Consider the following 15,706-nt stretch of genomic DNA (forward strand, 5'->3'; position numbering starts at 1 on the left):
GTCAAAGCTTCAGAGGTGATAAGCCAGTCCATGGTGTTCACAGGTCAATGGTGACACAGATGGAAAGCTGACCAGGTTTTCAGAGTGTGTCAGGCATAGGTGTGGGGCAGTCTAGGGTGCACCCTGACCTTGCCAGGGTGGCAGTGAGGCCAAGGGTGGGTCAGATGACCCTTGGCCTTCGCTGTGGTTCTCCTCTCCTGCAGGGGCCGTTTGATCACTGTGCTCTGTCCGCCACTGGGGAATGGAAGAAGTCGTCAGCAAGACCATCTTTAACTCGCCAAGGCAAGTCACAGTCCAGGCTCAGCCCAAGGCAGTGGCATGGAGCCAGGGAGCCATCCTGGGTAGGTCCCTGGGCTGACTGACAGGGGCTTCCCCATCTTTTGCACAGGGGAGCAACTGGCTGGCCTCCAGGGCTTGGGCAGGGTGGGCGCTGCTTTCTTTCTCCCATCCCACCTCCTCGGCACCCTGGCAGGACACAGAGGGAAGGCTGAGTTCTCCCTCTTCCACAGATGAAGAGAGTAAGGCCCAGGAGCAGCAGCCGCCGGCCCAGAAGGGGAAATTGGGGAACTTTTCCCCAGCAGCCCATGTTCTCTTGGTACAGAAATAGGAGTCAGGACCCCTCCCGCGTCAGCTTGGGCTATAGATGGGATGGGGGCCACATCGGACCTTCCAATGAGCTTAGAGCTCCACCCCCGTGCGTGGTGTTAGGCCTGGGCTCCCAGCTGAGTGGAGCTTAGGCCCTCAGCCAGCTTCTCCCATATTCTGGTTGGTAAACTGCCGATAACAACAGCGCTGGCCTCCTGGACAAAGGCGGTGAGAGGGCTCCCATCTGGCAGGGCAGGTAACTCATTCCTCACATGGAGCATGAGCAGCATTCGGGCACAGGAGACACAGCGATGACGTAGGGGCTCTAGTGGGACAGCACCTGTCCTCTGGGGGAGCATGGGGAGGCCGCCCTGGAGTGGGAACTAGGAGAAGGGCTGGGGTGGGCAACAGGGGTGCAGGCAGCTACAAAACCCAACTCAGGCTGGCTTCAGCCACAGAGGGTTTTAGGGGCTCTTGTAACTTGAAAAGTCCCCGGCATTACTGGCCATCTCCTGGCCCCACTTCTGGATGGGCCTGTGTCTCCTCAAAGCTTGGAGGAAGGGGTGGTGGACGTGCCAGGATTCCCTCTCAGTGGCCCATCTTGGGTTCTGACCTGAACCTTGTGGCTAGGGAGAATGCCTATGCTGATTGATCTGTATTGGGTCACACGCTCAGTCCTGAACCAATCCCTGTGACCAGGGAGAAGGCATGTGCTGATTGGTCCATGTTGGGTCATGTGTTCATCCCTGAACCAATCCCGGTGATCAGGGCAAAGGCCCTGTAGATTTGCACAGAGCCCCACCAAATGACATGGATGGGGAGCTGGGGAGGTGGTTCCCACAGGAAATCAGGGTTTGGCTAGCAAGGAGTGAGGGGATTAATTTTGGGAGGCAGAAACAGTAGATGTGTAAATAAGGCCCAAAGGCCAGAAGCCCCGAGAGGTGTTGGGAATGACTCCATTTGGGTAGAAGAGAGAGGCGATGGGAGACCAGTCAGGTCCACTTGAGCAAGGTCCACTGGGGACCTCGGTCTCCTCTTCTTTCTCCTGTTCCTTTCCCCTGGAGTGTTCTCTTTGCTGCCCTCACAGCTTACCTTGGGCAGGGGCCAGGGATGAAGTGACTCAAGTATGCAGGCTGGCCAACTTTCCCCTGAATAGCTGGGCTTTGTCCATCCCCTCTGGCCTTCAGCTCTCACCAGTTTGGAGGAAACCTCTCACTTCTGCCAATCCCAGCCTGGCCCAGGCCAGACCAGCACGACTCAGGATGTTTGTCCACAGAAAATCCATCTGTGTTGAGAGAGCCCATGTTTGTAAAGGCTGCAGCCCAGGTGGGGCGGGGGGGGGGGGGACGTGAAAACACAGCTTTTGATTTAACCATTTGCATTTTATTTTCCTTTTTTAGATAAAGGAACAATCAAACTCAAGGTAAGATTTGAATTTATAAAATCGTAAATCCTACCTTGGAAATAAAGAATTGAAATGGAAAAAGAGATGCTGCATGTGTCTTGAGAAAAATCATTAACAGTAAGGTAAAAAAATGGATGATGAGGAAAAAAGGTAGGAAAGGAGAAAAGCCACCCATAACTGCCTTGGCCGTGTTTTCTACTTTTTCGTGTTTCCTGTAAAGCCTAGTCTATATGAAGACATTTTCTTTCATAGTTGCAATTGAAGGGTATATACTGGTGTGTCCTGGTTTTTCCTCTTCTCTAAATAGTGTGTAAATGTACGTCCACGTTTCCAAGTCTCTGTAATCGTAGTCAGCGTCTTGTTGTAAACAGCATCCAATTGCACCACTTTTATATACAGTTGATCCTTGAACAGCGAGGGGGTTGCCACCGCCACCTCCGCATGCAGTCAAAGGTCTGCCTGTAACTTCTGACCCCCCAAAACCTAACTGCAGTCAGCCCCTGGTATTCCAAGAGGATAGGTTCCAGGACGCCCTTGCAGACACCAAAATCCTTGGGTGCTCAGTCCTTATATAAAATGGTGTCGAGGTGTGCATCTCAGTTGGCTGTCTGCACCCATGCATTCCCAGCCATGGGTCAGAAATGCCATTTTCAGCCCTGGACAGCGTGCTTCAGTGGGTTGGAGCCTTGTCCTGAACACCAAAAGGTTGTGGGTTCGATCCCCAGTCAGGATACACACCAAGGTTGTGGGTTCATTTTCTGGTGGGGGTGCGTACGGGAGGCAACCAATCAATATCACTCCCTCCCACCAATGTTTCTCTCTCAACCTTCCTCTCTCTCTAAAATCAGTAAACATATCCTTGGGTGAGGAGTAAAAAAAATCTATTTTCGCACAGTGGTCAGTAGAATCCACAAATATGAAACCCACGGATGTGGAAGGCCAACAGTATTTATTGGAAAAAACCTGCACTTCGAACCCATGTTCAAGGGTTAACTGTACTGATTTCCTTAGCTCTCACCTTGTACACACTTAGATTTTTAAAAGTTGTTTTCAGGGTTTTGATAATGTCACTCAGTCTTGAGCATCTGTGTGTGTGTGCAGCTCTGGCAGCATTCTGGACGCCGCCTTGGGCCTCTCACTCGGTCCCGCCCCGTTTGAAGACACAGCAGTGCCCGAGCCCGGGCGCTAGACACCCGCCTGAGGGGTGTCTCTCAACCCAGGCGCCATCAACATGACCTTCCCCCTGTCTGACCCGCCCGTGCTGGGAGGATGGTTAGTTTTTTGTCGAGATGCAAGGCTGCGTGACAACAAGCCCTTTGAAGTTCAGAAGTACGGTGAGTTGGGGAATCTAGAGCTGCAGAGTTTCGGATCTGGGAGAAGCCATCAACCCAGGGGTGGCGCCGGTGATGTGGGGTTGCAGGAGCCCCGCACGCTGAGGGCTCGGTGCTGCCAGGACTTTGTCATGTCTTTCCTAAAACACAGAGGCAAAATGTAAGTAGCATAAAATTAATTGCTGCCTCAACCATCTTAAAGTGGGCAATTCAGTGGCATTAAGCACAGTCATTCACATTGTTGTGCAAGTGTCACCAGCATCCATCTCTAGAACTTTCTCACCTTCCCAAACTGAACCTCTGTCCCACTGAGCACTGACTCCCCACCCCCTCCCTGTCTCTGACCCCTCCGCCTACTTCCTGTCTCCGTGGACCTGACCCACCAGGGACCTCCTGTGAGTGGGTCCCACGCTGTCTGTCCTGTTGTGACCGGCTGGCTCACGTAGTGTGATGTCCTCAAGGTGCATGCATGTTGTAGCAGGTGTCAGAACTCCCTTCCCTTTTTAAATCTGTCATTTTGTTTTATTCTTTCATCCCTATCTTGACTCTGTGAGGCGTCTCTATTTTACAGATGGGTAAACTGAGGCTGAGAGAGCCGTTAAGGAAAGTGCTCAAGTAACAAGGGCTAGGGAGTGAACCTGCCAGAGCCAGTCACTCTGCTTCTGTGCTAAATCTCCCTTCCGTGGTCAATGGCTTCTTTTTTGAGAGGAAGACCCTGGGAGGAAAAGCGATAGAGGTCAGGGTTGTGGGTTGCCAGCAGCAGAAGCCCAGTGAGAATTCGGTAAGCGAAAGGAAAGGCATTTATCGGCTCGTGTAGCAAGTGCTCAGGCCTGGGCTGCACCAGGGCATCGATAGCTGTCCCCAGGTTGTGAGCTGCACAGGGTGACCAGAGGGCTGGGCCCTTCCAGGGTGAAGTCCTGCAGCAGAGAGAGGCTCTTTTCAGTCACACGCCTGCACAGGCCGCCCCTCACTGGGGGGCTGCCAGTGTACTGCTGGGATGGGCTGGAATCCTCTGCACTCAAGGCACACAGACCACTGAGAGAAATGGGGCTCTGGGCCCTGAAAGATAGGAAATAGATGTGCGTGGCCAATCCTCAGGTTGCTGCCAGTGCTCCACAAAGGGCAGCGTGGATTCTGGGGTGGGAGGGTGCAGGGCTGGGCTGTCACTACTTGGGTCCCTCCGGTACTCTTCTGAGGCTACCCCAGGGCTGGAAGCTACCTGCCTCCCTCCTCTCTGCTCTCTCCCTTCAGTGCTGCCCAAGTTCAAGGTCCTGATTGTCCCACCCCCTACATCCGGGACATGGATGTCTACGAGATTGGCACTGTGCAGGTCAGGTGAGAAGGGGATGCTCCCTACCCCCCACAGGCATGCCCCTCCTTCCATGAGCATGGCCCTCCCCTCGTGAGCATCCAGGTTCCTACTGCCTAGGATGTGCCTCTCCCCTGAGGGGGACACCCTCCCCCAAACTGGACCCTCCCCCGCAGACATCACCCTCCCCCACAGGCAGCACCCATAGCTGACCGGAGGGGGTTGCCTTCTTATGACCAGGCCTTGGGCCAAGGCCAGAGTGTGGGGTCGACCACAGGTCGGTGAGAGACACGGTCCTTTTCCCGGGCTTCTGAGGTTGTCCTTCTGCTTCTGCCCAGCTCTGCTGCCTGCCGGAGGCTGTGGCCTGGCTGTGGCTGCTTTCCAGCCTGTGTCTCCTGCAGCTGCACACGTGAGTGAGTGCGTGTGTCTGTGTGTGCGTGTGTGCGTGTGCGTGTGTGTGAAAATATAAGGATGTGTTGGATCCACATGTGTTTTCTGGTCTGGAAAATACGGTTGAAGTGCCAGGTGTAGTTTTTTTATTCATTATAATCTCCCACTTTGCCCTGTGCGCCACTAAGCAGGTGTCCCCTCCGCGTCAGACACGACATATATGTTCAAATTTCACCAACAAATTTCACCACCTAGCCTCTGACAGGATAGCTGCGTTCCTGTTCCCTGGGTGGGGCACGGGAGCTCAGAGAAGTCAAGTCCCTGCTTCAAGACTGCACTTGGCACTAGGACCGACCACACTCCCCCCAACCCAACCCCGTGAATGGAACTACCCCGGTCCTTCTGTTCCAGGTGTACCTTTGGGAAACCTGTCTCTGGGACCTTAGCCATCAACATGACCGTGAATGGTGTGGGATAATACAGCCAGGAGGTGGGGCGCCCCGTCCTCAGAACCATGAAGGTGAGGAGCCGCAACCTCATGCCGTTCGCCCCGCGGGCGCCTTCCCACAGGACTGCACTCGGCTTCAGCGCTTGTGCCCTCCATTCTATTGTCATTTCTAAAACAGCGCAGCCCTGGCTGGCGCGGCTCAGTTGGTTGGCACGTTGTCCCATACACCAAAAGGTCACAGGTTGGATTCCCGGTCAGGGCGTGGGCAGTCCTGTCGGGTGCGCAGGAGAGGCAGCCCAGCGGTGCCCTGATTCTCTCACACGTCGGCATTTCCTCCCTCCTCCTCTCCCTTCCTTCCCCTCCCTTTAAATTTCAATGAGCGTGTCCTCAGGCAAGAATAAAAATAAATAAATGAAATAAAACAGAATACAATGGGCATTTTCCCGATGATAAAATTTCTATGGGATGATAAAAACCCAAAGATCTTAGAAAAGTTTTTAGAAGAAGGAAAGAAACGGTGACTTGTGTTCCTGCAGGCTGTGTGCTCCCTGCCAGGATATTGCATGTAGAGTTTTTTCAAAATAGTTTTATTGTGATAGGAGTCACACACCATGCAATGCACATACCCAGAACGAGTACGATTCAGCGGTTTTAGTCCAGTCACAGCTCTCTGTGCACTCGTCACCTGACCTGGTTTCCGAGTAGTTCCGCCGTCCCTCGTCTCTCCTGTCCCTTTGCTGTTGACCCGCATTTCCACTGCCAGCCCCTGGCAACCGCCACTCCACTTCCCGCGTCTCCGATTTGCCAAGCTGATGTTTTACACAAATGTGATTAGAGACTGTGCGGCCTTTTGTGTCTGGCTTCTCTCATTCTGCATCATCTTGGTCGGGGCTCATCCACGTCGCAGGGTATCAGCACTTCCTTTCTTTCTAACAGCTGAGTAACACTCCGTGGTGCGGATGGACGGCGCTGTGTTCACCCTTCATCTGTTGACGGGCTTCGGGTTGTTTCCCCCTTTTTTTGCAGCTGCGACTGGCGCCACTCTGCATGTTCATTTACAAGTTTCTGTGAGGCTGGGCATTTTCATTTCTCTTGGGTGTGGCATGCCTGGGTTGAGTGGTGTGGAATGAAAGGAAAACCACCTAAATAAGGACGAACAAAGGCTATCTATTCAGAGTTTGCTGTAGCGAGGGAGGCAGCCATCAGCTGCATCCGACGGAGACTCAACGGCAGGCGGAGCTGTGGGAATGCTTTACACTGAAAAACAGGGACAGCGGCTTCAGGTGTGCCCACAGGAGGCAGGTGACCTGGAGAAGCCGGGGACAGCTGGCTGGAAGCAGGTGTCCAATACAGTGGGTTAGGGACGCACATGTGGCTTTCTCCAGTTGGTCTGAAGTTGGGAGCAGGGGCAGAAATCAGAGATTGTCAGCTAGTGATCAAGTCCTGGCCGCTGGGGCCAGTGCTGCAGGTATTGCTCAGTGGCTGGAGATGGCGGTCTGCCTTCCTGCAGGGCGGACCTGTCAGTGATGGGCCGGCTGCTGGGGCTGGTGACTGCCAACTGTGGGCTGCGGTCCCTTTTTTCTGTGTGACCTGGCCACGGTCCATTTGTCTCTCTGGTCTCTCCATGGTGACTCTCTGTTTAGCCATTTGAAAAATTCCAGACTGTTTTCTCAAGTGGCTGCAAGATTTCACAGTCCTGTGTGTGTCAGGTGTTAGGGTCTGGTTTTTGTTTTGCCTTGCACTGTGGTGTGCCACAGTGTACCCGTGCACTCATCCTGGAGGCCGTGCCTTTGCGGGTCCTCACCACCGAACCCTGTCGGCACCGGCTGCTCCCCACCCCCACCCAAAGCTTCTCCCTGTCCCTCTGCTCTCCCTGGAAGCTGTCTGCTGGTGGTGGCCCCTCTCTTAGTTCTCCCATTTACTGAGTAATTCACTCCACAGGTGTTGCTAGATGTGAATTGGCCGGGCTCTAAGATGGGCTGAATGGGGGGGTGAGTTCTGTGCCCCAGGAGCACCAGAGCGGGGCTGACCAGGTTCAGATCCCCACCCACCTTGCCATCTGGCTGGAGGTGGGTTGTGTCTCTTTCTGCTCAACAGAGGGGACAGAGATACACTCACATCCAGCAGGGACCCACCCCCGCACGGTGACCCACAGTGTGGGCTGGGCCTGTCACCAAGTGTCCTCCTGGTCTTCCAGTGGCTGGAGAGCTCCAGACTTGAGACCAGTATTTGCAAGTCCTCCCTCGAAGCCACTCCGACCCCAGTGAGTGCAGCCTATTTGTCTCCTGCCTGCAGATTCACAGCTCCCAGGACTCCAACATCTGTGCGAGGGACACGATCCCAGCTGACGTCCCTGAGCACTTCCGGGGCACAGTCAGCACCTGGGCCAGGTGACCACCACGGATGGGAGCCAGCAGGTGTTCTTTGACAATTCCACCCCCGTCCAGAAGCAGCTGGTGGATGTCCAGTACTCCAGGGTCACCAGGAAGCAGTTCAAGCTGGGCCTGTCCTATGTGGGGATGGGAAGTTGGGACAGGCATCCAGCAGGGACCGTCTGAGGTTGTGGGCTCTGTGCCACCTCCCACTCCAGCTCCTGCCTGAGGGCCACTGTAGAACCGATACAGTAGGGTCCCAATTACAGCTGGGGTGGGCAAAGCCAGCAGAGGCTGGCATCATCTCTGGAGAAAGCTGGCCACACCCCCTGACCCTGGGTCCACCCACCCCTGCACCCCTAGGCCCTCTCACCTTCCACGGGTCATCCACAGGAGCGTGGTGGTCTGTTCTCACAGTGTCCCCCTTTTGCCCCACTTTGGGACCTCCTTTCTCTCTTTGTGCCAGAATCTCAGCCACCACTGCCCCACTCATGGAAATGCAGCTCATGTGCCCTTTGATTTTAGGGGCCCAGCTGGAGTAGAAGCTAAAGTACCACATGCATGGTCAGAACGTGTATGAGGAAGGGGCTTGGGGCTGTCGACTCAGTGAAAGGGGAACATTTCACGCACAGCAGAGAAATCGCCACCATCTGCCTTGAAGAACAGAGCTGTTAATGGGAATCACACGGGCCGATGCCCCATCACCCACCATCAAACGCCTGCCCAGATGAAAGTCTGCTCTGGGGTCCTTGAGGGCCCACGGGGCACGTTTCTTTCACAACGTCCATGTCTTCTGAATCCCGCCTCTGACCATATGTTCCACCTGCCCACACGAGTGAGGTTTGAGGGTCTCGAGAGCTGTCTCCCGCACTGCCCACCCTGCTCGCACCCTGCCCCAGCACGAGGCCAACGGCCAGCATGTGCGATTTGCACCTTACAACTTCTTTGCCCAGCCCAAGGTCATGGGGCTTATTTCCTGTTTTCCTCTAAGTGTTTTAAAGTTTCCGCTCCTACCTTCAGGTCTGTGACCCATTTTGTGTTAACTCTTCTATATGGTGTGAGGTAGGGATCCTACTTCATTCTTTTGCATGTGGAGATCCAGTGGTCCCGGCACCATTTGTTGAAGCAATTATACTTTTCTTTTTTTAAAGATTTTGTTTATTTATTTTTAGAGAGAGGGGAAGGGAAAGAGAAACAGAGGGAGAGAAACATCTCTTTGGTTGCCTCTCACACACCCCCAACTGGGGACCTGGCCCCAAACCTAGGCATGTGACCCAGAATCAAACCAGTGACCTTTCAGTTCACAGGCTGGTGCTCAATCCACTGAGCAACATCAGCCAGGGTGGAACTTCACTTTTTCTCACTGAATGGTTTTGGCACCCTTGTCAAAGATCAGTTGGCTGAAGATTCATGGTTTTATTTCTGGACTCTTGATTCTATCCCATTGGTCTCCACGTCTATCCTCATGCCAACGCCACACTGTTTTGATCACTGTGGCTTTGTAGTGATTTTTGAACTGCAATGTGTGAGTTCTCCTTTGTCCTTTTTTCAGGATTGCTTTGGCTACTCAGAGCCTCTTGCAATTCCTTGTAAATTTTAACATCAGCTTGCTTATTTCTGCAAAGAAGCTGGCTGGGGTTCCAGTGGGAATCAGGTCAAGTCCAGATCATTTTGGGGAGTGTTGCCTTCCTAACCACCCTAACTAACTACGTTGAATCTTTGGTGCCCCCTGCCAGGTGGAGCTGTCCTGCCCAGACAGAAGCCGGGCTGAGGGGGTTACAGCCCAGATCAGGGCAGAGCTGACACCGAAGGACAGAATCTACACCATGAAATCTGTTTCCCAGCGAGGGCTGGTGGTGTCTAAAATTCCCTCCATCCCCACATCAGCCCAGCATGTGTGGCTGGAGGTGGGTGAGTCACCTGGACCCTTGTCATTCAGCCAGCAGGCACAGGCTCAGTGGGTCTGGGCTCCCCCTCCCCTGAGGGAGTTCATGGTCTGATGGGGGAACCCAACTGGGGAACAGATAACTCAGCCACCCCAGGGCAAGGCAGAAGGCTGTTGGGGATGGGGAGCAGTGGCTGCCGAGGCCCAGGGCCCACAATCGCAGTGCAGTTGGGCCCCCGCGAGTGCCTGGCCGGCTGAGCGACTTCAGGAGGATGAGGAGGGAGCTGACCCCGCCTCCCAGGGATAGTCAGGGTTACTTAGAGGGTGGTGTCAGGGGACAGAGTGATTCGAATTTTGACACCTGGCAACTGCTCCAGATCCTGTAGTTGGGGGGACAACTGGGGGCCACAGAGGGGCACACAGGAGATGGAGCGGGCACGAAGCCTGCAGCTGCTGAGGTAGAATCAGGAGGTCTCTGTGTCCCCTTGATAGAGGAAGGTGGAGCAGGAGTGACAGAGAGGGGGTCCTGGCTCTGTGATGGCCCCACGGACACTGGGCGGTGGGGACAGGGGCAGCAGAGAATAAGTACCTAGGTGGGAGCCGAAGACACTTGGGGTCTCTGTGTCCCCTGTGGGTTCTTCAGGATTTTTAACCGCCAAAGCCCCAAGCTTGAGGGCCCCCAGGCACTCACACTTTGTACCAACTGGCTACAAATTGGGATGTTGCTGTGGCCCCACCATTTTACAATTACAGGCTCCAAAGTCCCAAATGACTCAAATATTAGAATTAGGCAAACAATTTTCTCTCATAGGTATATGTCTAAAAATTAGCTTTTTCCAAAAATATCACTTAAATGAAAGATATTTTTTCTATGACTGAATACTCCTAGGGAAAAGTATTTAATTTTCTAGTTAAAAAAGCAGAACCAATTTCAAACAGTATCTAATTATTTCTATTGCGATATAATCAACATATAACATCGTGTTAGTTTCCAATGTGAAACAGTGATTCAGTATGTGTGCTCCTTATGAAGTGGTCACTACCGTGGGTCTAGGTAACATCTGTCACCTCACATACTTTCAGATTTTTTTCTTGTGATGAGAACTTTTAAGATCTATTCTCTCAGCTACTTTAAATATACAATACATGATTGTTAATTATAGTCACCATGCTGTACATTACATCCCTAGGACTTACTTATTTTGTAACTGGAAGTTCGTACCTTTTGCAATTACAGTTTTGTTATAGTACAGTAATACACATTAGGACAAAGCAAAAAGAGAGAGATGCATAGGGCGAGAGCTGGGAGGCTCCCAAATCTGATGCATCTCCTGCCATCCTGGCGTAGTCTGGACCCTGGCTCATCGACATGTAATGACAGAACTGCCCACCAGGGGCGCTCGCTCACGCTTTAGTGTCCACAGATTTTATGGGGGTTTCATTACACAGGTGCCCTTGATTGAATCACGGGCCTTAAGACAGAACTAGCGGTAAGTCTCCAGCCACCCCCCTCCCTGGAGGTGGGGCTGATAGCACACGACTCAGATCCCCCAGTCACGGGATTAGGTGTGGCTCTCTGGTGTGGCTCTTCCTGGCCTGAGTCGTCTAGTCACCACACATCAGCAAGACTCGCTGTGCATAACAAACTCACTCTCCTCACTCGGAAAATTCCAGGGGTTTAGAGGCTTTCTCTGGACCAAAGCCCAGACAGCATCCTTATTCCTTCCCACACATGGGTCTTAGACTGCCCCCTGACGCTTCTCTGGGTTCGCCACATCTGTGCAGCAGCAAGTTGAAGGGGCAACAGGTTCAAACCCTCAAGGAGCAAGCGTAGTGCAGCCACCAGGACCTGGGGCCCACGGGAGGGGCCTGTGAGTCCGGCCGGGCTGGGTCTGGAGCCCGTGCCACACACCTGCTCCCTGTCCTCACTGTCAAGTGTTCCTGTTTACCTCCCATACAGCTTACTCCCTGTGAGAGGCCACCTGGGCCATGGGCAGCTGGAAAGACAGGGCTGGGGAATGTGGGCTGGGGAGGGGGGTTTCCCCCAATATGTGACAGAACTGCCTCCTGGTGCCACGGGGCAACCTGTCCCCTCCCTTGCCAACCCCAACACCCCGTGGCCAGTCTTGTTTCCTGCAGAGCTGGGAAGAACAGGCTAGCCACACTGAACCTTATCATCTGAGAATAGGGGAGGGGGTTCCCCAAAGGGAAGTTGGAGCCCGAGAGGGTCTTGCTGCTGGGCTGGGCTGGGCAGGTAGAAGCATCCCCAACACCTGCTTCTTATACCAGGCACCCAGGCCTTGGCCAAATGCCCTTTCTTCTTTAGACCATGGTGACAGCAATCAGTGGAGAACCTGCAGGCACCCAGTACCTGCCCAGCTACCTGTCTCAGCAGCCGGTATTCCCCAAGCCAGTGCTACCTGCAGCTGTGGCCACCATCCTGTTCCCTGCAGGTAAGACTCCTGGGTGTGCCTGTTCCCAGGCGAGATGGGGCCCAGGAAGCAGTGTGTGCATACCTCCAGGGGACCTGCCCCGCCCCCGAGGGCTGGTGCTGATGCTGGCGCCCCCGTCCCTCCAGGAAGGGGGTATTCCTTGGAATGAGTGCCTGTGTTTTATCTGTGAGGAACGTGAGTATTAAGGCCATGGCCCAGGATCTCTGTGATAAACACGACTCCCTGACCTTACAGTGCTGCTGCTCCCTGGCCTGAGATGGGACCCCGCTGTTGGCCCAGGTTCCCCACTGTCTGAGGGCTTTCACTTGTGCAAAAGCACCGAGTTTCCCCACCCAGCCAATTTTAGACACAGTGAGTGCGAAGATGGGCCAAACTTAGAGCTGCGTGTCACTCTAGTTCTGAGTCTGCTCCTCCATGGCCCCGTTAAGACGCATGGTGTGGTGTGTGGGGAGCATCACACTGAGCAGGAGGCCCTGGCTGGGAGGTGCAGTTGGTTGGAGCATCGTCAGGTTTGATTCCAGTCAGGGCAGGTGCCTAGGTTGTGGGTTCTGTCTGGGGTGGGGGTGAGTATGAGAAGCAATCGATGGCTGTTTCTCTCTCATCCCAATGTTTCTCTCTCTCTCTCCCCCTTCCTACTTCTCTAAAATCAATAAAAATATACCTCAGGTGAATTTTTTTTAAAAATTTAAAAATTGAGCAGAAGGTTGGGAAGTTCCCGATACTCCTGCCCCCACACAGGGTTTCCCCATTAGCAGCACCTTGCATTGGTGTGCAGGTCCGTTACAATGGAGGGGCAGGTATCGAAGCATCATCATTAACTAATGTCCCCTGTGTACGTTAGGGTTCTCTCTTGGCGTTGGCACATTCTCTGGGACAAATGTATAGCGACTATGTCCACCGTTACAGTGTCACTCAGAGTGGTCTCACCATCCTAGAAGTCTCGGGTACTCACGTCCTGATGCTTTCCTCTTACATATTTGAGCATAATATGTCCTAAAGGTAGGACATTCTTCAACATCACCTCATGGCCATTGTCACATCTAAGAAAATCACATTAACACAATCATATTGTTTAAATCACAGGCGATATTCAGATTTTCCCAATGTAGCTGCTATCTAGCGTGTGTTCACAGTTGTGTGAACACGTGTGAGTGCGTGCGCATGCATTTGGGACACATTTTATCTGGGACCAATGTCCATGTTGCATTTGACTCTTCTGTGTCTGTAGTTCCTCTGGGTCTGGAGCAGCTCCCCTCCTGTGACCTTTGTGAGGAAGACAGGGCAATGGCCGTCTATCCTTTACCTCGATTCCTGGTGTTTGGTTTTTGAAACGTTGTTTGCCTTCATTGTTGAATCATGAGAGTTCTTTGTATACACTGGCCACTGGACTCTTCTCAGATACATGGCTTGCAGACATTTCCTCCCATTTTCTCAGTTGCTTTATCACTTTCCTGATAGTATCCTTTGATGCAACAAAAGTGTCTAATTTTGGTGAATTCCAGTTTATCTCATTTTTTATTTCTTTTGTTGTTTGTGCTTTAGTGCCACATCTAAATCCAAGGTCATGAAGATTTACCCTGTTTTTTCTAGAAGTTTCACGGTTTTAGCTCTTATGTTTAAGTGTTTGAACTGCTTCTAGTTAATTCCTGTCTGTGGTGTGAGGGGGGCCCGACCTCAGTCTTTTGCATCTTCTGTTGAAAAGACTGTCCTTTTCCCACGGAATGGCACCTTCACTGAAGGTCACTAGGCCACAGATGGGTGGGTTATTTCTGCACCTCAGCTCCACCCCAGTTACCTGCAATCTCCCTTGTGCTGTTGCCACACTGTCTTGATGACTGTAGCTCTGAAGTAAGTTTGAAATCAGCAAGTGTGTACCTTCCAACGTTATTCTTTTACAAGATCATTTTGGTTATCCTGGGTCCCTTCCATTTCCATGTGAATTTTAAGATCAGCTTCTTCATTTTAGCAAAAAAAGGGCGTTGGCATTTTGATAGCCTTCCACCCAATGTTGCAATCTTGTAAAACCGTGGTACATTCTTCAAAACTAAGAAATTGACACTGGACATGACTATGAACTAAACCCGTGTGTGAAGTTTGTTTGGATTTCCCCAGTCTTCCCAGCCATGGCTCTTCCTGGTGCAGAGCCCGGGCCCCACCTGTGGGTTTTTTTTTTTTATTTTTTATTTTAAGATTTTATTTACTTATTTATCTTTAGAGGGGAAGGAGAGAGGGAGAGAAACATCAATGTATGGTTGCCTTTTGTGCGTCCCCTGCTAGGAGTTGGCCTGCAGGGAACCAGCTTGCAACCCAGGCATGTGCCCTGACTGGGAATCGAACCGCGATCCTCTGGTTTGCGGGCCCGTGCTCAATCCACTGAGCTACACCAGCCGGGGCCCCACCTGTGTTTTGCCCCCTCGGTCTGATGGTATCTCAGCCTGTCCTGGTCTCCAGGACCTTCGCACCAGTGAAGGGTTCACTCTTCTTTCTGCTGCTCAGTTTTTCAAATTTGGCCACAGGAGTGCCTTTGGGCCAACTCCTTAGATGGTCACGTTCTCCTCTTCAGGGGAAGGAAGAATGGCATTTATTAGCCACTCACGGTGAACAGAGAGAGGTGGTGTGGGGCCTAACACTTTACCACCTCATGGGACTCTGAGGACCTTCTGTCCAGGAGATAGACCTCATTTTACAGATGGGGGAGCTGGGGCTCAGAGAGATTAAATGACTCACCCAGGACCCACAACAAGAATGAGACTGGCCCTGGCTGGTGTGGCTCAGTGGATTGAGCACCTGTGAACCAAAGGGTCGCCGGTTCAATTCCCAGTCAGGGCACATGCCTGGGTTGCAGGCCAGGTCCCCAGTAGGGGGCATGTGAGAGGCAACCACATATTGATGTTTTTCTCCCTCTCTTTCTCACTCTCTTCCCCTCTGTCTAAAAATAAATAAAATCTTTTAAAAAATGGGACTCACCACCCACCATGGTTTCCCCTCTCTGGGAAATCAGATGTTTGGGGAGAGTCATGGACTGCAAAACATGGGGCACAGGAGAGAATCTCTGGGGCAAAGGCCCAGAGGGAGACTTCCCACGCAGCCTCTGGCCTCAGTGTTGACGTGGTTACGCACAAGCCACCAGGGAGGTCACAGGACCTGGGAGGCCTCAGCTGTAACACAGGGCAGCAGGGCAGCACAGGGTTAATTAAGCATGGGGCTCTGACATCAGTGCCCCTGACATCAGCACTCCTGGGTTTGAATCCCACCCCCACCACCCACTAACACTGGGGAGGGATGGAGCCTCAGTTTCTTCCTCTGGAAACTTGGGGCTTATGAGAGGACCCACCCTATCAAATGCATGTTCAGTGAGAAGGGCCCGCCCACAGCCAGCACGAGCACCTGCAACGTTAGGGCACAGTCCCAAGGCCACCTGCCCTCCCCGAACCATCCTCAGGTTTTCTATTTATTTATTTAATGTTTTAAAAAGATTTTATTTATTTATTTTTGGAGGGGAAGAGAAGGAGAGAGGGAGAGAAATAT

At 52.6% G+C, this 15,706-nt stretch overlaps 1 protein-coding gene across 1 annotated transcript in view; it reads left to right on the forward strand.

Moving 5' to 3' along the window:
• Positions 1-241: 241 nt before the first annotated feature.
• The window catches only part of CPAMD8 (C3 and PZP like alpha-2-macroglobulin domain containing 8), a 46,336-nt gene continuing 30,871 nt past the window's right edge, over positions 242-15,706 (forward strand). Inside the window, 12 exon segments of the mRNA XM_037028666.1 lie at positions 242-341; positions 1,986-2,008; positions 2,484-2,493; positions 3,211-3,324; positions 4,573-4,605; positions 4,608-4,656; positions 5,432-5,540; positions 7,764-7,854; positions 7,857-7,989; positions 9,576-9,747; positions 12,052-12,110; positions 12,112-12,178. Of these exon segments, the coding sequence (XP_036884561.1) occupies positions 242-341; positions 1,986-2,008; positions 2,484-2,493; positions 3,211-3,324; positions 4,573-4,605; positions 4,608-4,656; positions 5,432-5,540; positions 7,764-7,854; positions 7,857-7,989; positions 9,576-9,747; positions 12,052-12,110; positions 12,112-12,178 (960 nt within the window).

This window comes from Sturnira hondurensis, unplaced genomic scaffold (assembly GCF_014824575.4).
Source record: "Sturnira hondurensis isolate 20B ecotype Veracruz unplaced genomic scaffold, ASM1482457v3 Scaffold0020119, whole genome shotgun sequence".
Taxonomy (NCBI): Eukaryota; Metazoa; Chordata; class Mammalia; order Chiroptera; family Phyllostomidae; genus Sturnira; species Sturnira hondurensis.